The 27,514-nt window shown below is 47.0% G+C and overlaps 2 protein-coding genes across 2 annotated transcripts in view; one reads left to right on the top strand and one right to left on the bottom strand.

Annotated features, from left to right (window-relative positions):
• The window catches only part of LOC120910202 (gastrula zinc finger protein XlCGF26.1-like), a 1,148,070-nt gene that overhangs the window by 402,100 nt on the left and 718,456 nt on the right, over nucleotides 1-27,514 (top strand). The gene's annotated exons all lie outside the window — the stretch shown is intronic.
• LOC120910038 (oocyte zinc finger protein XlCOF22-like) lies at nucleotides 8,597-27,473 on the bottom strand. Its single transcript, XM_040321888.1, has 6 exons — nucleotides 27,441-27,473; nucleotides 27,188-27,337; nucleotides 27,038-27,085; nucleotides 14,518-14,667; nucleotides 12,689-12,824; nucleotides 8,597-10,402 (listed from the first exon to the last, which is right to left on the bottom strand). The coding sequence occupies exons 2-6, from the start codon at nucleotides 27,284-27,286 to the stop codon at nucleotides 9,063-9,065; spliced, it is 1,773 nt and encodes a 590-aa protein (XP_040177822.1). The 5' UTR covers nucleotides 27,287-27,337; nucleotides 27,441-27,473; the 3' UTR covers nucleotides 8,597-9,062.

The following is a 27,514-nucleotide window of genomic DNA, read 5'->3' as shown; positions in this document are numbered from 1 at the left end:
TCTCCTTTACAATAAAGTCTCCTCTTACCCGGTGATGTGAGGGGCGGCTGATTCTCCATCATGACGTCCTTGTAGAGATCCTTGTGTCCTTCTAAATACTCCCACTCCTCAAGTTGGATAAATGACCTGAAAAAAGATTGAAAAGACTGGTTTGACCAATTGAAAAATAAATGAATAGAAAACCTCCAGAATCCTATACCCGCAGTTGACTTAGAGTGGCCGTCCTTAAATGGCGCACCGCTGTCTGAACATGGACTGAGTGGCGCTGCTCTCCGGATTATCAGCCCGCCAGTCTAATAAGAAAGATCGCCGCTGCTCAGCAGTCATTGGTTGCTGGGACCACAGGAGTTCCCCACCTCGCTATCTCTCCCGGCTCTCACCGCTCCCCTGCCCGCAATGCATGGTGTGACGCCACATGTGTGCCACGCCCTCTTAAGCTTGGTTCTTTGGACAGCTCCCGCCCCCTGCAGCTCACTACCTCTGCCGGCTCCCACTCCCTGCCTGTCCTAAAGGTATGGTGTGTGCACTTCACAGAGATTTACAGGGGCATATCAATGTTGCGGGGGCACTCTGATGGGGACACCTGATGTGATGATGGGCACACAATATGTAAGAGGGCACTGTAATGGGGACAACTGATGTAAAGGGCACTCTGATGGGAACACCTGATGTAAGGGGCACTCTGATGGGAACACCTGATGTAAGGGGCACTCTGATGGGGACAACTGATGTAAAGGAGCACTCTGATGGGAACACCTGATGTAAGAAGCACTCTGATGGGGACAACTGATGTAAAGGAGCACTCTGATGGGAACACCTGATGTAAGGGGAACTCTGATGGGGACAACTGATGTAAAGGGGCACTCTGATGGGAACACCTGATGTAAGTGGCCCTCTGATGGGGACACTCAATGTAAAGGGGCACTCTGATGAGCACACCTAATGTGATGGGAACACCCTAAGTAAGAGGTTACTGAGATGGGGGAACCTTAAAGGGGCACTGTGTTGGTGACAAATGATGTAAGAGGGCACACTGATGGGAGACACCAGATTTAAGGGGGCACTCTGATGGGCACACCAAATGTAAGCGGGCACTGTAATGGGGATACCTGATGTAAAGAGGCACTCTGATGGAAACACCTGATGTAAAGGGGCACTGTAATGAGAACACCTGATGTAAAGGGGCACTCTAATGGGCACACCTAATGTAAAGGGGCACTCTGATGGGGACACCTGATTTAACGGGGCACTCTGATGGGTACAGCTGATGTAAGGAAGCACTTTGACGGGAATACCTGTTGTAATGGGGACATCTGATGTAAAGGAGCACTCTGATGGGCACACCAGATGTGATGGGAACACCCTATGTAAGAGGTTACTGTGATGGGGAACCTTATATAAAGGGGCATATAAAGTGATGGTGACAAATGATGTAAGGGGGCACACTGACGGGAGACACCAGATGTAAGGGGACCTTCTGATGCAGAAACCTGATGTAAATGGGAATAACTGATGTAAGGGCACACTCTGATGGGAACACATTACTTAAAGGGGGCACTCTGATCGGGGACAGCTGATATAAGGGGGCAACTGATTTATGGGGGTAGTCTGATGGGGCACCCAATGTAATGAATTACTCTGGTCGGGGCACTTGATGTAAGGGGGGACACTAATGGGGACATTTACATTTACAGCACGTGTGGAGGAAACAGTAACAAAAGCACTAGAGAGCGTGGCTGCACCAAAAAAAGGTAGACGGGCACAATATTTCATGGCACAGGCTTGAGATTTGGAACTCGGGTAGAAGAAAGTTTTAGTGACCGGAGCTCCTTGAATTTTAATTCAATACCCCTAAATTATAGGAAAGCCAAAAAACCCTATAATCTACGGTCCAACTGAGAAAAAAAAAATCCTTTCTTATCTTCCAAAAGCATTTATATATTCCCTGGATCATCAATCTCTGATATTATTACCTACAGAAACAATGGAGTTCTGCCCGCCATACTTGTCTTTATTTGCACTAACATACAATTTTTCAGGACAATCTTTCGGGGTGTGTCCCCTTCTTCAAGGTCCATAATACGACTACTACCATCACCTCAAACATGTTATCACCTATAAACCAAAAAATGTTAATATCCTGTAAAGGTTATATATATAAAACCTATAAACGTTATTATCCAGTTATATTTTTGCTTTTAAAAAGAAATCCAACAGCTTTTTAAAACAATCTACGGAGCTACCCAGTACTCGTTCATGAGGGAGTCCATTCCGTGTTTCAACAGCTCTTATTGTGAAGAAACCTTTCCGTATGTGGAAGTTAAAACTCTTTTCCTTCAGATGTAAAAAGAGTGCCCCCTATTCCTTTTATGGGGGGGGTTACATATTACCTCCTCTGCTGCCACTTCCAGCAACGTCTCTTCTCTACTTCCTCCCGACTCACCTTTCACCCGGAACTTCCTGTCTGTACCTGACATCACTTCCTGCCTGTACCTGATATTACTTCCTGTCTTTGCGTTCCACTGACAATAAGACAATGGGCCAGATTCAGAGAGAGATACGACGGTGTATCTCCTGATACACCGTCGTATCTCAGAGTTAGGCTGGTCGTATCTATGCGCCTGATTCATAGAATCAGTTACGCATAGATATGCCTAAGATCCGACAGGTGTAACTGTGTTACACAGTCGGATCTTACCTGCAATTTAAAAATGGCGCGGGGGGCGTTCTTGCTGATTTACGCTGAGAAATATGTAAATCAGCGAGATAAGCAAATTCACGAACGTACGCGGACCCGACGCAGTGTTGTTACGACGTTTCCGTAGCGGTTTTCCCGGCGTATACTTACCCCTGCTTCTATGAGGCGCAGCCAATGTTAAGTATAGCCGTCGTTCCCGCGTCGATTTTGAATTTTTTTACGTCGTTTGCGTACGCCGATTCAGAAACACTCGCGCCGCAAGTTACGCTCGCGGCGAAACCACTGACGTCCTAGCAACGTCAGTGGGAGCAATGCACGCCGGGAAATTTCGCGGACGGCGCATGCTCATTTAAATCAGCGCGGGGACGCGCCTGATTTAAATAGTACACTCCCCCTAGCCGCGGAATTTGAATTCCGCCGGGGGTTTTACGATTCGCCGCCGCAAGTTTGGAGTTAAGTGGTTTGTGAATTACCCACTTGCCTCTCAAACTTGCGGCAGCGGATCTTAAATCACATAGATCACGCGGATCTAAAGATCCGCTGATCTATGTGAATCTAGCCCAATGAGTGAGATCACCACCTTGTATTGAATATAAATACTGCAGCTCTGCCTTGAAGTCCGTCCATTCTTCTATTAGATTATATCGATGATTACATACACAGGGCCAGATTCACAAAGAGATACGACGGTGTATTATCTACAGATACACCATCGTATCTCTGACGTAAACTGGTCCTATCTATGCGCCTGATTCATAGAATCAGATACACATAGATAGGGCTAGATCTGACAGTGTTACACTGTGTTACACTGTCGGATCTTTTTTTAAATTTAAAAATGGCGCCGGGGGCGTTCCCGCTGATTTACGGACCCGTCGCATTGTTTTTACGTCGTTTCCGTAGCGGTTTTCCGTCGTATACTTACCCTTTCTTTTATCAGGCGCAGCCAATGTTAAGTATAGCCGGCGTTCCCGCGTCGAATTTGAAATTTCCTACGTCGTTTGCGTACGCCGATTCACGAACACGCGCGTCGCAAGTCCCGCTCACGTCGCAACCACTGACGTCCTATTGACGTCAGTGGGAGCAATGCGCGCCGGGAAATTCCCCGGACGACGCATGCGTATTTAAATCGGCGCGGGAACGCGCCTGATTTAAATATGACACTCCCCTAGCTGCGGAATTTGAATTCCGCTGGGGGATTTAGGATCCGCCGTCGCAAGTTTGGAGGTAAGTGGTTTGTGAATTAGCCACTTGCCTCCTAAACTTGCGGGAGCGGATCTTAATTCACGTAGATCGAGCGGATCTATAGATCCGCTGAGCTACGTGAATCTGGCCCACAGACTATACATACCTCCCAACTTTCTGAGATGGGAATGAGGGACACCTATCACCAAAAGTATGCAGGCATAGGACACACCCCTTGTCACGCCCTCTTAAAGGAGAATTGTACAAAAAAACAAGGTTGGTTTAACCCACAAGTGCTTTTTTTTTACCACTACTATTCCATTATATTGGCTTTTGGAATTTACAAATGCAGCAATTTAGAAATCAGATGAAAGGTTTAGCGCTGAGAAACACTTTTTGATAGAAAAAAAGTGCATTTTATATACATCTGTATAGATCAGACCAAAATGAGGGACAAATGAGGAGAATGAGGGACAGAGGGACATTGCTCCAAATCAGGGACAGTTGGGAGGTATGGATTATACATGAAATTCTTTATATAAATATATGATTTATTTTACTGTTTTATATTTACAACATTTAAATGTTATTACTAATATATAGAGGACTCATTTATTTCATATCATGCACTTTCTGAGTAAATGTACACGTGACATCGCTGTAAATGATTCTTGTATTCTCTATTCCATCCTCATATTATTATGAAGAGAGATGAAACACCTCTCCTCCACCATCCACACTACATTCTCCGACAGCTCTCCTCCACCATCCACACTACATTCTCCGACAGCTCTCCTCCACCATCCACACTACATTCTCCGACAGCTCTCCTCCACCATCCACACTACATTCTCCGACAGATCTCCTCCCACCATCCACACTACATTCTCCGACAACTCTCCTCCACCATCCACACTACATTCTCCGACAGCTCTCCTCCACCATCCACACTACATTCTCCGACAGCTCTCCTCCACCATCCACACTACATTCTCCGACAGCTCTCCTCCACCATCCACACTACATTCTCTGACAGCTCTCCTCCACCATCCACACTACATTCTCCGACAGCTCTCCTCCACCATCCACACTACATTCTCCGACAGATCTCCTCCCACCATCCACACTACATTCTCCGACAACTCTCCTCCACCATCCACACTACATTCTCCGACAGCTCTCCTCCACCATCCACACTACATTCTCCGACAGCTCTCCTCCACCATCCACACTACATTCTCCGACAGCTCTCCTCCACCATCCACACTACATTCTCCGACAGCTCTCCTCCACCATCCACACTACATTCTCCGACATCTCTCCTCCCACCATCCACACTACATTCTCCGACAGCTCTCCTCCACCATCCACACTACATTCTCCGACAGATCTCCTCCACCATCCACACTACATTCTCCGACAGATCTCCTCCATCATCCACACTACATTCTCCGACAGTTCTCCTCCACCATCCACACTACATTCTCCGACAGCTCTCCTCCACCATCCACACTACATTCTCCGACAGCTCTCCTCCACCATCCACACTACATTCTCCGACAGATCTCCTCCACCATCCACACTACATTCTCCGACAGATCTCCTCCATCATCCACACTACATTCTCCGACAGCTCTCCTCCACCATCCACACTACATTCTCCGACAGCTCTCCTCCCACCATCCACACTACATTCTCCGACAGCTCTCCTCCACCATCCACACTACATTCTCCGACAGATCTCCTCCCACCATCCACACTACATTCTCCGACAACTCTCCTCCACCATCCACACTACATTCTCCGACAGATCTCCCCCACCATCCACACTATATTCTCCGACAGCTCTCCTCCACCATCCACACTACATTCTCCGACAGATCTCCTCCCACCATCCACACTACATTCTCCGACAGCTCTCCTCCACCATCCACACTACATTCTCCGACAGATCTCCTCCACCATCCACACTACATTCTCCGACAGATCTCCTCCATCATCCACACTACATTCTCCGACAGTTCTCCTCCACCATCCACACTACATTCTCCGACAGCTCTCCTCCACCATCCACACTACATTCTCCGACAGCTCTCCTCCACCATCCACACTACATTCTCCGACAGATCTCCTCCACCATCCACACTACATTCTCCGACAGATCTCCTCCATCATCCACACTACATTCTCCGACAGCTCTCCTCCACCATCCACACTACATTCTCCGACAGATCTCCTCCACCATCCAAACTACATTTTCCGACAGCTCTCCTCCACCATCCACACTACATTCTCCGACAGATCTCCTCCCACCATCCACACTACATTCTCCGACAGATCTCCTCCTCCATCCACACTACATTCTCCGACAGCTCTCCTCCACCATCCACACTACATTCTCCGACAGCTCTCCTCCACCATCCACACTACATTCTCCGACAGCTCTCCTCCACCATCCACACTACATTCTCCGACAGCTCTCCTCCACCATCCACACTACATTCTCCGACAGCTCTCCTCCACCATCCACACTACATTCTCCGACATCTCTCCTCCCACCATCCACACTACATTCTCCGACAGCTCTCCTCCACCATCCACACTACATTCTCCGACAGATCTCCTCCACCATCCACACTACATTCTCCGACAGATCTCCTCCATCATCCACACTACATTCTCCGACAGTTCTCCTCCACCATCCACACTACATTCTCCGACAGCTCTCCTCCACCATCCACACTACATTCTCCGACAGCTCTCCTCCACCATCCACACTACATTCTCCGACAGATCTCCTCCACCATCCACACTACATTCTCCGACAGATCTCCTCCATCATCCACACTACATTCTCCGACAGCTCTCCTCCACCATCCACACTACATTCTCCGACAGCTCTCCTCCACCATCCACACTACATTCTCCGACAGCTCTCCTCCACCATCCACACTACATTCTCTGACAGCTCTCCTCCACCATCCACACACTACATTCTCTGACAGCTCTCCTCCACCATCCACACTACATTCTCCGACAGCTCTCCTCCACCATCCACACTACATTCTCCGACAGCTCTCCTCCACCATCCACACTACATTCTCCAACAGATCTCCTCCATCATCCACACTACATTCTCCGACAGCTCTCCTCCCACAATCCACACTACATTCTCCGACAACTCTCCTCCCACCATCCACACTACATTCTCCGACAGCTCTCCTCCACCATCCACACTACATTCTCCGACAGATCTCCTCCCACCCTCCACACTACATTCTCCGACAGATCTCCTCCACCATCCACACTACATTCTCCGACAGCTCTCCTCCACCATCCACACTGCATTCTCCGACAGCTCTCCTCCACCATCCACACTAAATTCTCCGACAGCTCTCCTCCCACCATCCACACTACATTCTCCGACATCTCTCCTCCACCATCCACACTACATTCTCCGACAGCTCTCCTCCACCATCCACACTACACTCTCCAACAGCTCTCCTCCCACCCTCCACACTACATTCTCCGACAGCTCTCCTCCACCATCCACACTACATTCTCCGACAGCTCTCCTCCCACCATCCACACTACATTCTCCGACAGCTCTCCTCCACCATCCACACTACATTCTCCGACAGCTCTCCTCCACTATCCACACTACATTCTCCGACAGCTCTCCCCCACCATCCACACTACATTCTCCGACAGCTCTCCTCCACCATCCACACTACATTCTCCGACAGATCTCCACTATCCACACTACATTCTCTGACAGCTCTCCTCCACCATCCACACTACATTCTCCGACACCTCTCCTCCACCATCCACACTACATTCTCCGACAGCTCTCCTTCCACCATCCACACTACATTCTCCGACAGCTCTCCTCCACCATCCACACTACATTCTCCGACAGCTCTCCTCCCACCATCCACACTACATTCTCCGACAGATCTCCTCCACCATCCACACTACATTCTCCGACAGATCTCCTTCACCATCCACACTACATTCTCCGACAGCTCTCCTCCCACCATCCACACTACATTCTCCGACAGATCTCCTCCACCATCCACATTACATTCTCCGACAGCTCTCCTCCACCATCCACACTACATTCTCCGACAGATCTCCTCCACCATCCACACTACATTCTCCGACAGCTCTCCTCCACCATCCACACTACATTCTCCGACACCTCTCCTCCACCATCCACACTACATTCTCCGACAGCTCTCCTCCACCATCCACACTACATTCTCCGACAGCTCTCCTACACCATCCACACTACATTCTCCGACATCTCTCCTCCCACCATCCACACTACATTCTCCGACAGATCTCCTCCACCATCCACATTACATTCTCCGACAGCTCTCCTCCACCATCCACACTACATTCTCCGACAGATCTCCTCCACCATCCACACTACATTCTCCGACAGCTCTCCTCCACCATCCACACTACATTCTCCGACACCTCTCCTCCACCATCCACACTACATTCTCCGACAGCTCTCCTCCACCATCCACACTACATTCTCCGACAGCTCTCCTACACCATCCACACTACATTCTCCGACATCTCTCCTCCCACCATCCACACTACATTCTCCGACAGATCTCCTCCCACCATCCACACTACATTCTCCAACCACTCTGCCTCAACGATCACCTCAGAAATATAATTTGTTAAAAAAAGGAGACAAAATATTATAAAGTTCTTGTTTATTTAATAAAATTAGAATAAGTGATGAACACATAATGATAGATATGCATGGACCATACCACCTTCTGTAGTAATGTGAAAATATTGTAATAATGCGAAAGAGCCAAAAGCCATCTATAAAAGGGATCGATGGTGAAGGACCAATCCTGATTGCATAGTGTAGGGTAATACATTTTTACAGTTATCCTCTTTGTAGAATATAAACATATTAGGCAGACCGTGTGTGAATTCTCTGGTGTATAACAAGCTTTCCTTTATCAGTGAAACACTTCCCGCACTCTGTCTATTATTGAGGTCGCTCATCCGTGTGACTTCTTTGGTGTATACGTAGTTCTCCTTTGTCGGTAAAACATTTCCCGCACTCTGTACATGAAAAAGGACACTCACCGGTATGATTTGCCTGGTGTCTAAGAAGGCTCCTTTTCACAGTGAAACATTTCCCGCACTCTCAACAAGAAAAGGGACGGGCGCCCATGTGACTTTTCTGGTGTCTAAGAAGGTTTCCTTTCTCAATGAAACATTTCCCGCACTCTGCACATGAAAAAGGACGCTCCCCGGTGTGTAGTCTCTGGTGTATAAGAAGTCTTCTGTTCTCTGTGAAACATTTTCCGCACTCTGTACAAGAAAAAGGACGCTCACCTGTGTGACTTCTCTGGTGTAGATGAAGGTGATCAGTCCTAAGAAAGCATTTCCCGCACTCCAAACAAGAAAAAGGACGATCTCCGGTGTGTATTCTCTGGTGTATAAGAAGTCCGCTATTATCAATGAAACATTTCCCGCACTCTGTACACGAAAAAGGGCGCTCACCCGTGTGACGTCTCTGGTGTAAAAGAAGGTTATAAGCTCTAAGAAAGCATTTTCCGCACTCCGAACAAGAAAAAGGACGATCTCCGGTGTGGCTTTTCTGGTGTTTAACAAGGTCTTCTTTCAGAGCGAAACATTTTCCGCACTCTGAACATGAATGAGGACGCTCACCTGTATGAAGTGCCTGGTGTCTAAAAAGGGTTTCCCTTTTAGAGAAACATTTCCCGCACTCAGAACATGAAAATGGAAGCTCACCTGTGTGACTTTTCTGGTGTCCAAGAAGTTTTGCTTTATTAATGAAACATTTCCCACACTCTGAACATGAAAAAGGACGCTCACCAGTGTGAATTCTCTGGTGTGTGCAAAGAATTCCCTTCCTAGTGAAACATTTCCCACACTCTGAACATGAAAAAGGACGCTCACCAGTGTGAATTCTCTGGTGTGTACGAAGAATTCCCATCCTAGTGAAACATTTCCCGCACTCTGAACATGAATAAGAACGCTTACCCGTGGGACTCCTGTCACATAAAGAAAACACCTTGGGATTGGATGGATGTGTTAAAGTCATAGTGTGGGATTTATCAGAAGGTTCCTCAGGATTAGAAGGACCCACTGATCTTAGATGGACATCTGATGTCGTAGTGTGGGATAGATGGACATCTGATGTCATAGTGTGGGATAGATGGTCATCTGAGGTCATAGTGTGGGATAGATGGTCATCTGAGGTCATAGTATGGGATAGATGGACATCTGAGGTCATAGTATGGGATAGATGGACATCTGATGTCATAGTGTGGGATTTATCAGAAGGTTCCTCAGGATTAGAAGGACCCATTGATCCCTCCAGATGGGAAGGTCTGTGATGTGCGGTTGGAATAATGGGATCTTCTCCTGGAGAACATTGTGTGATGTCATCATCTTCTGCTTTCATATCGGGAGATAAAATTGGATCTCCTTCCGAGGTTTTCAGAACAAAAAGTCCATCTGTAAGAAAACCAATTTTTTTATAAAACTTAAAATAAGTCAAGTCTTATGCCGCGTACACAGGACCGTTTGTCGGGTTCTAAAAAATGATGTTTTTAAGGCTCTAGAAATTTTTTCAACCCGATCATTAAAACGGCCTTGCCTACGCACGATCGTGAAAAAAAATGCTCTAGCAAAGCGCGGTGACGTACAACACGTACGACGCCACTATAAAGGGGAAGTTCCATGCGGATGGCGCCACCCTTTGGGCTGCTTTAGCTGATTCCATGTTAGTAAAAGACGATTTGCGCTTTTCTGTCTGTTACAGCGTGATGAATGTGCTTACTCCATTACCAGAATGAGCGCTCCCGTCTCATAACTTGCTTCTGAGCATGCGCGTTTTTTTCACGTCGTTAAAGCCCACACACGACCATTTTTTACAACCTTAAAAACGACAACGTTTAAAACGTTGTGAAAAAAAAAATAGAGCATGTTCGAAATTTTTAATGCCCATTTTTTTAGATCGTGAAAAATGCTCTGGAGCCCACACACGGTCGTTTTTAATAATGTCCAGAGAGGTCAATTTTACCTGAGCTTTGTGAAATCTGGGGTTAAATTCAGTGATTAGGGCTGCATAGTAGGTGGAGACAAGTTTAGTGGGGTCCGGCTGTCTGATCAGTTTTTCCAACGGGGGCAGGTCAGTGGGATCATCCAGGGAGCCAAACTGGGCACGGATTGTGTGCCTGAGCTGGTAGTAATATAATAGGTACGATCTTGGTAAATCGAAATCTAAACGTAGCTGAGAAAAAAAGATTTAAAGCCCTGAGCATTGTACAGGTGGCATTAATTTTTAATCCCCTTGGAGTACCAGCGACTGGGATCAGGAAGGGAGTATAGGGCCAGATCCTCAAAAGGGATACGCCGTCGTATCCCTGTTTCTATCTATGGAACTGATCCACAGAATCAGTTTCCAAAAGATAGGCAGAAGATCCGACATGTGTAAGGGACTTACACTGCCGGATCTTAGGATGCAGTACTGCAGCCGCCGCTGGGGGCATTTTGTGTCGAAATGCCGCTTCGCGTATGCAAATTAGCACTTACGGAGATCCACAAAGCTTTTACGCTTCGTTTTTTCTCCGTAAGTATTAAGTTGCATGTAAAATTAGGGCTGCTTTTACAAAGTGTAAACTGTTTACACCTTGTAAAAGTAGACCCTTCTTACCCGCGACGCTGTTATTTTTTTTTTTTATTTTTTTTTTTCCCGCCGTATCTTTTTTTTTTTCCGACGCAACTTTTTTTACCTGGCGCGATTTACAAAACTCGGCGTAACGTAAAACCGCGCTATGCACGTCGGGAAAATGACGTCGTGAGCATGCGCAGTACGTCCGGCGCGGGAGCGCGCCTAATTTAAATGGAACTCGCCCCATGAAAATAGGAACGCCTTGCGCCGGACGGATTTAAGTTACACAGCCGAAAATTTCTAGGTAAGTGCTTTGTGGATCAGGCACTTAGGTATAAATTTTACGGCAGTGTAACTTAAATCAGAATATTTAAGTTACGGCGGCTCTTTGTGGAACTGGCCCATAGTTCCTGCAGACTGGGGTTAAACCACAGGCGGATTTCGCGAGTTCTGGTGCGAATCGGGGGGGGGTTTCAGTCCATCACTATTACAGAGCAAGGTGGGACACCGTCGTATCTTAGGGTGCATATTTACGCTGCCCGCTAGGTGGCGCTTCCGGCGATTTCAGAGAGGAATATGCAAATTAGGTAGATACGCCGATTCACAAACGTACGTCCGCCGCATTTTTTTACGTCGTTTACGTTAGGCTTTTTCCGGCGTATAGTTACCCCTGGGTCTATGAGGCGCAGCCAATGTTAAGTATGGCCGTCGTTCCCGCGACAAAATTTGAATTTTTTACGTTGTTTGCGTAAGTCGTTCCCGAATAGGGCTGGACGTAATTTACGTTCACGTCGAAAACCAATGACGTCCTTGCAACGTCATTTGGAGCAATGCACACTGGGATATTTTACGCGCCGTTAAACAAAAATGTAAAAAAAGCGGGGGTCAAGTAAAATTTAAATAAAACACGCCCCCAACATCCCCATTTGAATTACGCCGCCACACATACGTTACGCCACCGTAACTATGGGCGCAAGTTCTTTCTGAATACAGAACTTGCACCCAAAGTTACAGCGGCGTAGCGTATCGGAGATACGTTACGCCAGCAGAAAGATCCGCTGATCTTTCTAAATCTGCCCCATATTTTATACTCATATAAAAATGTGACATGTTTCGGAATGACTTACCTGTGTTGATATGTAGAGAAGATTCCTCCTGTTTACTTTCCATGATCATCTCCCCCTCCTCCATAGACTGCTGATCTCCACTCACCAACCTCTCTTCTTCTTTAACCTCAACTTTGATGTCTCTCAGTCCTTCACCCTAAACCCCGAAGATGATGGAATGCATTTAGAAAAAGGAACAATAAATTACATAGAAGAATGTCCACTCAGAGAATTATTTTCAAGTTCTTTTTTGTTTACAAACTTTTATTGCAAAAGATAGAGAGCGGTACATATTTGGAAAAATATAAAGATACAGCATAATTATAAAAGATGTGGTAAGTTCATATCAGAAACAGAAATATAATATGACACAGCAAAGCAATTGGGGTTAACAGGCTTTACTTAGAGATGGGAAAGAACCATGGAGGATCTTGAAAGAATATTGAGGGAAGCCATGTTAAAGGGAATGTGGTATAATAAAGAAATTAGTTTGTATTAAAAAAGAGAGGTGAATATTCAGACCAGGGGGACCATTTATTGTTGAAAATGTGCATGGTGTTTTGTAGCGTATGGGAGATTTTTTCCATCAAATTTATCTCGTTAATCCTGTGTTTGAGTGGATTTAGGAGTATTATTGGGGATTTCCATTGAGATGCAATCAGCCAGTGTATGGCTACACATAATGTATGGATGAGTCTCATATGGCATGTGGAAAGGTCCGTGATGGGGGAGAAAAGTAAACAGTTATGTATTGTGAGGGTGATTGGTTTGTCTGAAATTTTAGAGGCAAAACTTTCGAGCTGTGACCAAACATTCTTGACCTTATCGCAAGACCAAAAAATGTGGGGGAAAGAACCCGAAACATCGCAGCCTCTAAAGCATGAGGAGGGGATTGAGGGAAAAATGGCGTGGAGTTTGGTCGGGGTATAATACCATCTGATAAACACTTTTAGGGCTGTTTCCTTGATTGCAATAGATCTGGTGCATTTGTGTAGATTGGTTATACAGTTGTCCCAGTTTACTGGGGAGTACGTAAAGTTAAGGTCTTGTTCCCATTTTAGCATATATGATAATTTATTGGGCTCTGTGTTGTTAGACATGATGAAATAAAGTTCTGAGATGAAACCTTTCATCCTGGGGGAATCGCGACAGAGTTTTTCAAAATGAGAGGGGGATTGGGTGTTTGTGGTTTTGAAGTGAGTTTCGAAAAATTGTTTGATAAGGATGAAATTATCGAATTCCGAATCCGGAATCTGATATTTAGCTTTCAGGGTGGAGAAGGGGATGAAGTTTGTACCTATAATAAATTTGTTAAGTGTAGTGAGGTTTTTAGTCTTCCACCATGAAAGGTCTATTGGGGAGTTTTGTATGAATTTTGGGTCTCCTATGAATGTAGCAAACGGTGGGGATTTAGAAACGAGGTTATATTTTCCATTATGGAGCTTCCATAAGTGATAAGAATGTGCTACAATTTGGTTAAGGGAATTTAGGGATGGAATTGAGATTTTATTTCCCCAGAGAATCCCTGAGATGGTGAAAGGGGATATTGAGGATTTCTCGAAAGCTATCCATGGGATCTTGGAATGCGGGATGTGCCATTGTGCTGTTTGGGTCCATCTTGCTGAGAGGTAGTATAGCCAAAGGTCTGGGAGGCCGAGGCCGCCAGATCTCTGAGATTTGTGCAAGACTTGTCTAGGAGAACGGGGGTGGGAGTCAGACCAAATAAATTTGTTAATATCAGATTGGAATTTGGTGATAAGGGATTTATTAATTCTAATGGGGAGTGCTCTAAATAGATAAAGTAATTTTGGGAGGAGTGTCATTTTAATCGCTGCCACAGTCCCATCTACCTGATCATTCTCTTTATAGTTGTGATGTTCTTGTGGGGAATCCCGGGAATACAGAGGACCTCTCTCCTCCATAGACTGCTGATCTCCACTCACCAACCTCTCGTCTTCTTCCTCCTTAACTTCAACTTTGATGTCTTTCCGTTCTTCACCCTAAACCCCAAAGATGACGGAACGCATTTGGAAAAAGGAAGAAATTACATAGAAGAATGCCTACTTAAAATTATTTTTGACCAATCCAATCTACCTGATTATTCTCCTTATAAATGTGATCTTTCTGGGTGGAATCCCGGGAACTAACAGGACTAGGGATGAGCCGAACATACCCGGGTTCGGTTCGCATCAGAACGTTCGAACAGACCGCGGGTTCGCGCGAACATTTAGAACCCCATTGAAGTCTATGGGACTCGAACGTTCGAATTCAAAAACGATCATTTTAAAGACCAATATTGAATTTAATGTTGGTAAACGTCTTTCAGAACCCGGGTCTTGCCCCAGGGAACATGTATCAATCGAAAAAAATATTTTAAAAACGGACGTTTTTGCGGAGCAGCGATTTTAATGATGTTTAAAGTGAAAAAAAAAAATGAAAAATTCCTTCAAATATCACACCTGCTGTGTGTCTCTAGTAGTGGCACATGTTTAGAAATGTCCCTGCACAACATTAAATTATTATAAGAACAAAGTAATTTAATACTGGTTGCGCACGTGCTGTCTGGGAACAATATCTCGATTATTTTAGGGGTGGTGGGGGGGTGGCATTATCTTTTTGGGAAAGCAAAATTGTAGAAAAAAGGGCACCCCTCAAACATACTGTAATTGTAGCGCAACAAAGAGCCACGTGCAAAGTATTGCATCAAAAATTGTTATTAGGCGCCCTTGTTACAAAGGGGCATAAAAATGTGTCCGTAGGCGCAACATAACACTGCAACCCCTCCCAATATCTGTAATTGGAGCGCAACAAGGAGCCACGTGCAAAGTATTGCATCAAAAATTGTTATTAGGCGCCCTTGTTACACAGGGGCATAAAAATGTGTCCGTAGGCGCAACATAACACTGCAACCCCTCCCAATATCTGTAATTGGAGCGCAACAAGGAGCCACGTGCAAAGTATTGCATCAAAAATAGTTATTAGGTGCCCCTGTTACACAGGGGCATAAAAATGTGTCCGTAGGCGCAACATAACACTGCAACCCCTCCCAATATCTGTAATTGGAGCGCAACAAGGAGCCACGTGCAAAGTATTGCATCAAAAATTGTTATTAGGCGCCCTTGTTACACAGGGGCATAAAAATGTGTCCGTAGGCGCAACATAACACTGCAACCCCTCCCAATATCTGTAATTGGAGCGCAACAAGGAGCCACGTGCAAAGTATTGCATCAAAAATTGTTATTAGGCGCCCTTGTTACACAGGGGCATAAAAATGTGTCCGTAGGCGCAACATAACACTGCAACCCCTCCCAATATCTGTAATTGGAGCGCAACAAGGAGCCACGTGCAAAGTATTGCATCAAAAATTGTTATTAGGCGCCCCTGTTACACAGGGGCACAAAAATTGTGCCTTAGGCCACATGCAAAGTATTGCATCAAAAATTGTTATTAGACACCCCTGTTACACAGGGGCAGAAAAATTAGGCCTTAGGCCTTAGGCCACGTGCAAAGTATTGCATCCAAAATTGATATTAGGCGCAACATAACACTGCAACCCCTCCCAATATCTGTAATTGGAGCGCAACAAGGAGCCACGTGCAAAGTATTGCATCAAAAATTGTTATTAGACACCCCTGTTACACAGGGGCAGAAAAATTAGGCCTTAGGCCTTAGGCCACGTGCAAAGTATTGCATCCAAAATTGTTATTAGGCGCAACATAACACTGCAACCCCTCCCAATATCTGTAATTGGAGCGCAACAAGGAGCCACGTGCAAAGTATTGCATCAAAAATTGTTATTAGACGCCCCTGTTACACAGGGGCACAAAAATTGTGCCTTAGGCCACATGCAAAGTATTGCATCAAAAATTGTTATTAGGCGCCCCTGTTAAACAGGGGCAGAAAAATTAGGCCTTAGGCACTGGTGGCGGAGCACAGAAAAACAAAATTTCTTACTAGCTAACAGCATGAAAAGTGAGGAGGAGAAGGATATTCCATCAGCATCATAACAGGACAGTCACTCAGCATCAGCAGTCTCAAAGGGATCTGATATTTCAACACAAAATTCTTATTCAGTAACATCAGCATCAGGTGCTTGGTAGCCGGTGTTGATCCAAGCCTGATTCATTTTGATGAAGGTCAGTCGATCAACAGTCGGTGGAGAGGCGTACCCTGTGATCGGTCACAAAGCCTCCAGCAGCACTGAATGTACGTTCTGAAAGAACACTGGATGCAGGGCAAGCCAGTAGCTCAATTGCGTACTGTGCAAGCTCTGGCCAGTGATCCATCCTCAAGACCCAGTAAGCCAGAGGATTTTTCGTGGGGAAGGTGTCCAAGTCGGATCTTGCCGCTAGGTATTCCCGGACCATGTAAACCAGACGCTGGCGATGGTTGCTGGAACCGGTCAGACCTTGGGGCTGCGGACTAAAAAATTGTCTGAACGCATCGCTCAGACGGCCACCTTCTCCACCGCTCCTTCTCTGACTCACCGAAGCCTCAGCAAGACGTTGTCCAGGGCCAGGTTTTGGGAACGCATTGCACAGACCCTTCTGCAAGGCCTCCCGCAGTAGTTTCATTTTCTGCTCCCTCTGCGATGGCAACATAAGATCCGTTACCTTACTCTTGTAGCGTGGATCAAGGAGAGTTGCCAGCCAGTAATGATCCCTCTCCTTGATAGCACGTACACGAGGATCCTTACGCAGGCTTTGCAGAATCAGGGAGGCCATGCAGCGTAGGTTTGCAGAGGCATTCGGGGCACAGTCCTCTGGGTCACTGAGGACGACAGGATCCTCAGCCACCTCATCCCAGCCACGTAAAAGTCCACGTGTTCCTTGGGACTGTAAATGATCCCTTGAAGACTGCTGCTGTTGATGCTGAGTGCTAGGCTCCACCTCCATGCTGCTGATACAATCCTCCTCCTCCTCTTCCTCATCCTCCTCCTCCTCTTCCTGTGTTCCAGGTGGGCAAGCAGGAACAGTGTCTGGATAAAGGGGGCCTTGAGAGGTAAGGAAGTCCTCCTCTTCCTCCCTCTGTTCTGCCTCAAGGGCCCTGTCCATTATTCCACGTAGGGTGTGCTCCAACATGTGAATAAGCGGGACAGTCTCACTGATGCATGCACTGTCACTGCTCACCATCCTCGTGGCCTCCTCAAATGGTGACAGGACAGTGCATGCATCCCTGATCAAGGCCCACTGGCGTGGTGAAAAAAACCCAAGCTCCCCTGAGCCAGTTCTGCTGCCATATTGGCACAGGTACTCATTGATGGCCCTCTGCTGCGTGTGCAGCCGCTGCAGCATGGCCAACGTAGAGTTCCATCTGGTGGGCATGTCACAGATTAGGCGGTTCTTGGGCAGGTTGTATTCCCTCTGGAGGTCTGTCAGCCGAGCAGTGGCATTATATGACCTCCGGAAATGCACACAGACTTTCCTGGCCTGCCTCAGGACATCCTGTAAGCCAGGGTACCTGCCCAAGAACCGCTGCACCACCAAATTGAGAACATGCGCAAAACAGGGCACATGGGTGAGTTTTCCACGTCGCAGGGCAGAGAGGAGGTTGGTGCCATTATCGCTGACCACCATTCCAGGCTTCAGCTGGCGTGGCGTCAACCACCTCTGAGCCTGCCCCTGCAGAGCTGAAAGAACCTCTTCCCCAGTGTGGCTCCTGTCTCCCAAGCACACCAGCTCTAGGACCGCATGGCATCTCTTGGCCTGCATTCCTGCGTAGCCCGTCGTACGCCTACGGAGCACGGCTGGTTCTGAGCCAACATCACCACAGGAAGAGGCCACAGAGGAAGAAGAAGAGGAGGGGGTGGAGGAGAGAGGTGTGTCACAAGCAGTTGTAGTGTTTTGGAGGCGTGGTGGTGGAACAACCTCCAAAACTACTGTGCCTTGACCTGCGTCCTTCCCAGCTGCCAGCAGAGTCACCCAATGGGCCGTAAAAGACAGGTAACGTCCCTGTCCATGCCTGCTGGACCATGAGTCAGCGGTAAGATGCACCTTACCACTGACCGCCCTGTCCAGCGAGGTATGGACATTGCCTTCCACATGCCGGTAGAGAGCCGGAATCGCCTTCCGTGAAAAAAAGTGGCGTTTGGGTACTTGCCACTGAGGTACTGCACATTCCACAAACTCACGGAAGGGGGCAGAATCTACCAACTGAAAAGGTAGCAGTTGAAGTGCTAGCAATTTTGCTAAGCTAGCATTCAACCGCTGGGCATGTGGATGGCTGGGAGCGTACTTCTTTCGGCGCTGCAGCAGCTGGGGCAGGGAAATTTGTCTGGTAATATCAGTAGATTGGCCGGATGTACTACCACTACTACGTTGTGACACACCTATTTCTACACCTTCGGTGCAGGCTGCAGAGAGGACTAGGGGTCTAGTGGGGTTTGAGGTCACAGAAGGGCAAGGGGAGGACCGCTTTGGTCTTTGGTGTGGGTCTTTCTGGTATGCCTGCCAACGAGCTGCATGGCAGGTCGACATATGTCTGGACAAGCATGTGGTGCCCAAGCGGGTGATGTTTTGGCCACGCGAGATACGCTTGAGACATATGTTGCAAACAGCAAAGGTAGCATCTGATGGACAGGTTTCAAAAAAGGCCCACACCAAAGAACTTTTGCTGTACCGTTGAGACACAGCAGCGCCACGTAATGCAGTTGGTGTACTGCCCTTAAGCTGACCCCTGGAGGGCTTCCTGCCTCTTTGAAGATGTGCCTGTGCCTCGTCCTCTTCCTCCTCCTCCTCTCTCCTACCAGGCACCCAGGTAGAGTCAATGACCTCATCATCCCCTCCCTCCTCATCATCACTGGCGACAACCTGGCAGTATGCTCCAGCTGGGGGAACATCACTCCCAGATTGTTGTCCCTCTCGGCCACCCCCTCTCCCTGGGCTCACATCAATGCCTTCCTCTATCAGTGTTCCGTCATCGGAGTCTTCAAAACGCTGTGCATCTTCAGCTAGCATGTACCCAACACTGTGTTGAAACAGTTCGGGGGACTCCTCAGGAGGACACGGTGGGACTAGGGAAGGATTGTGTGATCCCATTGTGCAGAGGGTAGAGGACGCCTTGGCAGCTGCTTTGCCAGACAAACTATAATCAGTCTGTGTGAGAGAGGATGAGGAGGATGAGGACGGCTTGGTCATCCACTCAACTAATTTCTCAGCATGTTGAGGCTCAACACGGCCAGCTCCCGAAAAGAAGGACGAGCGGCCACGGCCACGTGCTGAAGAGGATGCACCACATCCATCACCAGCGTTACCTCTAGATGCAGAGCCTGCTTGCCCTCGTGACTCTCTGCCTCTCTTTGTCCTTCCAGCCATAGTTATGCGTTCAGGTGTTATGTAACAAAATAGTCGCTGTCACACCAACTGCGTTCAGATGGTATTAAACAGCAACCACACAGTAAGAGCGACTTGGCTCAAGTGTAAAGTAACAAAATAGTCGCAGTCACACCAACTGCCTTTAGTTGCTATTAAGCAGCACGCACGCAGTAATAGCGACTTGGCTCAAGTGTAAAGTAACAAAATAGTCGCTGTCACACCAACTGCGTTCAGATGGTATTAAACAGCAACCACACAGTAAGAGCGACTTGGCTCAAGTGTAAAGTAACAAAATAGTCGCTGTCACACCAACTGCGTTCAGATGGTATTAAACAGCAACCACACAGTAAGAGCGACTTGGCTCAAGTGTAAAGTAACAAAATAGTCGCAGTCACACCAACTGCCTTTAGTTGCTATTAAGCAGCACGCACGCAGTAATAGCGACTTGGCTCAAGTGTAAAGTAACAAAATAGTCGCTGTCACACCAACTGCGTTCAGATGGTATTAAACAGCAACCACACAGTAAGAGCGACTTGGCTCAAGTGTAAAGTAACAAAATAGTCGCAGTCATACCAACTGCCTTTAGTTGCTATTAAGCAGCACGCACGCAGTAATAGCGACTTGGCTCAAGTGTAAAGTAACAAAATAGTCGCTGTCACACCAACTGCGTTCAGATGGTATTAAACAGCAACCACACAGTAAGAGCGACTTGGCTCAAGTGTAAAGTAACAAAATAGTCGCAGTCATACCAACTGCCTTTAGTTGCTATTAAGCAGCACGCACGCAGTAATAGCGACTTGGCTCAAGTGTAAAGTAACAAAATAGTCGCAGTCACACCAACTGCGTTCAGATGGTATTAAACAGCAACCACACAGTAAGAGCGACTTGGCTCAAGTGTAAAGTAACAAAATAGTCGCAGTCACACCAACTGCCTTTAGTTGCTATTAAGCAGCACGCACGCAGTAATAGCGACTGCGGTCAAATGCGATTTAACAGCACGCACGCAGTGACACCAACTGCCTTTAGTTGCTATTAAACAGCACGCACGCAGTAATAGCGACTGCGGTCAAATGCGATTTAACAGCACGCACGCAGTGACACCAACTGCCTTTAGTTGCTATTAAACAGCACGCACGCAGTAATAGCGACTGCGGTCAAATGCGATTTAACAGCACGCACGCAGTGACACCAACTGCCTTTAGTTGCTATTAAACAGCACGCACGCAGTAATAGCGACTGCGGTCAAATGCGATTTAACAGCATGCACTCAGTGACACCAACTGCCTTTAGTTGCTATTAAACAGCACGCACGCAGTAATAGCGACTGCGGTCAAATGCGATTTAACAGCACGCACGCAGTGACACCAACTGCCTTTAGTTGCTATTAAACAGCACGCACGCAGTAATAGCGACTGCGGTCAAATGCGATTTAACAGCACGCACGCAGTGACACCAACTGCCTTTAGTTGCTATTAAACAGCACGCACGCAGTAATAGCGACTGCGGTCAAATGCGATTTAACAGCACGCACTCAGTGACACCAACTGCCTTTAGTTGCTATTAAACAGCACGCACGCAGTAATAGCGACTGCGGTCAAATGCGATTTAACAGCACGCACGCAGTGACACCAACTGCCTTTAGTTGCTATTAAACAGCACGCACGCAGTAATAACGACTGCGGTCAAATGCGATTTAACAGCACGCACTCAGTGACACCAACTGCCTTTAGTTGCTATTAAACAGCACGCACGCAGTAATAGCGACTGCGGTCAAATGCGATTTAACAGCACGCACGCAGTGACACCAACTGCCTTTAGTTGCTATTAAACAGCACGCAAGCAGTAATAGCGACTGCGGTCAAATGCGATTTAACAGCACGCACGCAGTGACACCAACTGCCTTTAGTTGCTATTAAACAGCACGCACGCAGTAATAGCGACTGCGGTCAAATGCGATTTAACAGCACGCACTCAGTGACACCAACTGCCTTTAGTTGCTATTAAACAGCACGCACGCAGTAATAGCGACTGCGGTCAAATGCGATTTAACAGCACGCACGCAGTGACACCAACTGCCTTTAGTTGCTATTAAACAGCACGCACGCAGTAATAGCGACTGCGGTCAAATGCGATTTAACAGCACGCACGCAGTGACACCAACTGCCTTTAGTTGCTATTAAACAGCACGCACGCAGTAATAGCGACTGCGGTCAAATGCGATTTAACAGCACGCACTCAGTGACACCAACTGCCTTTAGTTGCTATTAAACAGCACGCACGCAGTAATAGCGACTGCGGTCAAATGCGATTTAACAGCACGCACTCAGTGACACCAACTGCCTTTAGTTGCTATTAAACAGCACGCACGCAGTAATAGCGACTGCGGTCAAATGCGATTTAACAGCACGCACGCAGTGACACCAACTGCCTTTAGTTGCTATTAAACAGCACGCACGCAGTAATAGCGACTGCGGTCAAATGCGATTTAACAGCACGCACGCAGTGACACCAACTGCCTTTAGTTGCTATTAAGCAGCACGCACGCAGTAATAGCGACTTGGCTCAAGTGTAAAGTAACAAAATAGTCGCTGTCACACCAACTGCGTTCAGATGGTATTAAACAGCAACCACACAGTAAGAGCGACTTGGCTCAAGTGTAAAGTAACAAAATAGTCGCTGTCACACCAACTGCGTTCAGATGGTATTAAACAGCAACCACACAGTAAGAGCGACTTGGCTCAAGTGTAAAGTAACAAAATAGTCGCAGTCACACCAACTGCCTTTAGTTGCTATTAAGCAGCACGCACGCAGTAATAGCGACTTGGCTCAAGTGTAAAGTAACAAAATAGTCGCTGTCACACCAACTGCGTTCAGATGGTATTAAACAGCAACCACACAGTAAGAGCGACTTGGCTCAAGTGTAAAGTAACAAAATAGTCGCAGTCACACCAACTGCCTTTAGTTGCTATTAAGCAGCACGCACGCAGTAATAGCGACTTGGCTCAAGTGTAAAGTAACAAAATAGTCGCAGTCACACCAACTGCGTTCAGATGGTATTAAACAGCAACCACACAGTAAGAGCGACTTGGCTCAAGTGTAAAGTAACAAAATAGTCGCAGTCACACCAACTGCCTTTAGTTGCTATTAAGCAGCACGCACGCAGTAATAGCGACTGCGGTCAAATGCGATTTAACAGCACGCACGCAGTGACACCAACTGCCTTTAGTTGCTATTAAACAGCACGCACGCAGTAATAGCGACTGCGGTCAAATGCGATTTAACAGCACGCACGCAGTGACACCAACTGCCTTTAGTTGCTATTAAACAGCACGCACGCAGTAATAGCGACTGCGGTCAAATGCGATTTAACAGCACGCACGCAGTGACACCAACTGCCTTTAGTTGCTATTAAACAGCACGCACGCAGTAATAGCGACTGCGGTCAAATGCGATTTAACAGCACGCACGCAGTGACACCAACTGCCTTTAGTTGCTATTAAACAGCACGCACGCAGTAATAGCGACTGCGGTCAAATGCGATTTAACAGCACGCACTCAGTGACACCAACTGCCTTTAGTTGCTATTAAACAGCACGCACGCAGTAATAGCGACTGCGGTCAAATGCGATTTAACAGCACGCACGCAGTGACACCAACTGCCTTTAGTTGCTATTAAACAGCACGCACGCAGTAATAGCGACTGCGGTCAAATGCGATTTAACAGCACGCACGCAGTGACACCAACTGCCTTTAGTTGCTATTAAACAGCACGCACGCAGTAATAGCGACTGCGGTCAAATGCGATTTAACAGCACGCACTCAGTGACACCAACTGCCTTTAGTTGCTATTAAACAGCACGCACGCAGTAATAGCGACTGCGGTCAAATGCGATTTAACAGCACGCACGCAGTGACACCAACTGCCTTTAGTTGCTATTAAACAGCACGCACGCAGTAATAGCGACTGCGGTCAAATGCGATTTAACAGCACGCACTCAGTGACACCAACTGCCTTTAGTTGCTATTAAACAGCACGCACGCAGTAATAGCGACTGCGGTCAAATGCGATTTAACAGCACGCACGCAGTGACACCAACTGCCTTTAGTTGCTATTAAACAGCACGCAAGCAGTAATAGCGACTGCGGTCAAATGCGATTTAACAGCACGCACGCAGTGACACCAACTGCCTTTAGTTGCTATTAAACAGCACGCACGCAGTAATAGCGACTGCGGTCAAATGCGATTTAACAGCACTCACTCAGTGACACCAACTGCCTTTAGTTGCTATTAAACAGCACGCACGCAGTAATAGCGACTGCGGTCAAATGCGATTTAACAGCACGCACGCAGTGACACCAACTGCCTTTAGTTGCTATTAAACAGCACGCACGCAGTAATAGCGACTGCGGTCAAATGCGATTTAACAGCACGCACGCAGTGACACCAACTGCCTTTAGTTGCTATTAAACAGCACGCAGTAATAGCGACTGCGATCAAATGCGATTTAACAGCACGCACTCAGTGACACCAACTGCCTTTAGTTGCTATTAAACAGCACGCACGCAGTAATAGCGACTGCGGTCAAATGCGATTTAACAGCACGCACTCAGTGACACCAACTGCCTTTAGTTGCTATTAAACAGCACGCACGCAGTAATAGCGACTGCGGTCAAATGCGATTTAACAGCACGCACGCAGTGACACCAACTGCCTTTAGTTGCTATTAAACAGCACGCACGCAGTAATAGCGACTGCGGTCAAATGCGATTTAACAGCACGCACTCAGTGACACCAACTGCCTTTAGTTGCTATTAAACAGCACGCACGCAGTAATAGCGACTGCGGTCAAATGCGATTTAACAGCACGCACGCAGTGACACCAACTGCCTTTAGTTGCTATTAAACAGCACGCACGCAGTAATAGCGACTGCGGTCAAATGCGATTTAACAGCACGCACGCAGTGACACCAACTGCCTTTAGTTGCTATTAAACAGCACGCACGCAGTAATAGCGACTGCGGTCAAATGCGATTTAACAGCACGCACTCAGTGACACCAACTGCCTTTAGTTGCTATTAAACAGCACGCACGCAGTAATAGCGACTGCGGTCAAATGCGATTTAACAGCACGCACGCAGTGACACCAACTGCCTTTAGTTGCTATTAAACAGCACGCACGCAGTAATAGCGACTGCGGTCAAATGCGATTTAACAGCACGCACTCAGTGACACCAACTGCCTTTAGTTGCTATTAAACAGCACGCACGCAGTAATAGCGACTGCGGTCAAATGCGATTTAACAGCACGCACGCAGTGACACCAACTGCCTTTAGTTGCTATTAAACAGCACGCAAGCAGTAATAGCGACTGCGGTCAAATGCGATTTAACAGCACGCACGCAGTGACACCAACTGCCTTTAGTTGCTATTAAACAGCACGCACGCAGTAATAGCGACTGCGGTCAAATGCGATTTAACAGCACGCACTCAGTGACACCAACTGCCTTTAGTTGCTATTAAACAGCACGCACGCAGTAATAGCGACTGCGGTCAAATGCGATTTAACAGCACGCACGCAGTGACACCAACTGCCTTTAGTTGCTATTAAACAGCACGCACGCAGTAATAGCGACTGCGGTCAAATGCGATTTAACAGCACGCACGCAGTGACACCAACTGCCTTTAGTTGCTATTAAACAGCACGCAGTAATAGCGACTGCGATCAAATGCGATTTAACAGCACGCACTCAGTGACACCAACTGCCTTTAGTTGCTATTAAACAGCACGCACGCAGTAATAGCGACTGCGGTCAAATGCGATTTAACAGCACGCACTCAGTGACACCAACTGCCTTTAGTTGCTATTAAACAGCACGCACGCAGTAATAGCGACTGCGGTCAAATGCGATTTAACAGCACGCACGCAGTGACACCAACTGCCTTTAGTTGCTATTAAACAGCACGCACGCAGTAATAGCGACTGCGGTCAAATGCGATTTAACAGCACGCACGCAGTGACACCAACTGCCTTTAGTTGCTATTAAACAGCACGCACGCAGTAATAGCGACTGCGGTCAAATGCGATTTAACAGCACGCACGCAGTGACACCAACTGCCTTTAGTTGCTATTAAACAGCACGCACGCAGTAATAGCGACTGCGGTCAAATGCGATTTAACAGCACGCACGCAGTGACACCAACTGCCTTTAGTTGCTATTAAACAGCACGCACGCAGTAATAGCGACTGCGTTTCTGTGCAATTCAATAGCCCAGTTGCATTAACAGCGACTGCGCTTCTGTGCAAATAAATTGCACACGTGCAGTAACAGGTAATGCGTCTGTGTGTGCAATTAACTAGCACACGTTAAATAACACAGAATAATTATATTTAAAGTAAATCCCTAATGCAGGCAATACAACACGTTAGAGCGCTGCATGTAGAACAATCTCCTGCCTGATAGATAAACTAGCTGAGCTGTACAGTTTATAAATATATTGACAACACCTAAGGATGTGAATATATTCTCTACAAACTGTACTTTTAACTATACTGACTACACTTCCTACTCTATCTATCTTTCTATCTATCTATCTATCTATCTATCTATCTATCTATCTATCTAGTTAAGACACTGTGTCTCTATCTCTCTATCTCTCTCTGTCTGACTGACTGATCTTCTCTAGAACCGCCAACACACTACACTAGGCAGCCGTGCAGGCTGCCTTTTATAGTGGGGGGCGTGTACTAATCCCCCTGAGCCATAATTGGCCAAAGCCACCCTGGCTTTGGCCAATTATGGCTCTTCGTTTTTTGAGCGCTGTGATTGGCCAAGCATGCGGGACATACAGCATGCTTGGCCAATCATCAGCGCTCAACGCCCCAGTGAATTATGGGACGTTTTGTGTCATTCGAATTTGGCGCGAACGACCCGTTTTGTTCGATTTTCGACGAACGATCGAACGACCGATGTTCGATTCGAACATACGTTCGAATCGAACGCGGAGCTCATCCCTAAACAGGACCTCCCTCCTCAGTAGACTGCTGATCTCCACTCACCAACGTCTCTTCTTCTTCTTTAGCTGTTCTATCCTTCGATTCTTCACCCTACATCCCAAAGATAAAGAACATTTTAGTTTCAAGAGATTACATAGTAGAATGTCCTCTCATAGAACTAATTTTGAGTTATTTTTGCCCAGTCCCATCTACCTGATCATTATCTGTAGAGTTCTGATGTTCCTGGGGGGAATCCCGGGAATAAAGAGGACAACCCTCCTCCATAGACTGCTGATCTCCACTCACCAACATCTCTTCTTCTTCCTCTTTAACTTCAACTTTTATGTCTTTCTGTTCTTCACCCTAAACCCCAAAGATGAGAGAATACATTTATACAAAAGACATTTTTTTTTTATAGAAGAAGGTCTTGTCAGAGCTTGGAATGATTTTTTAGAGCTTCACCTACCTGATGATGGTGGGGGATGGTGTGACCTTCCTGTGTGGAATCCCAGGAATACAGAGGATGGGGACATCTCTCTG

The sequence above is a fragment of the Rana temporaria genome, chromosome 8 (genome assembly GCF_905171775.1).
Source record: "Rana temporaria chromosome 8, aRanTem1.1, whole genome shotgun sequence".
Taxonomy (NCBI): domain Eukaryota; kingdom Metazoa; phylum Chordata; class Amphibia; order Anura; family Ranidae; genus Rana; species Rana temporaria.
This window is presented reverse-complemented; position numbering and strand designations above follow the sequence as displayed.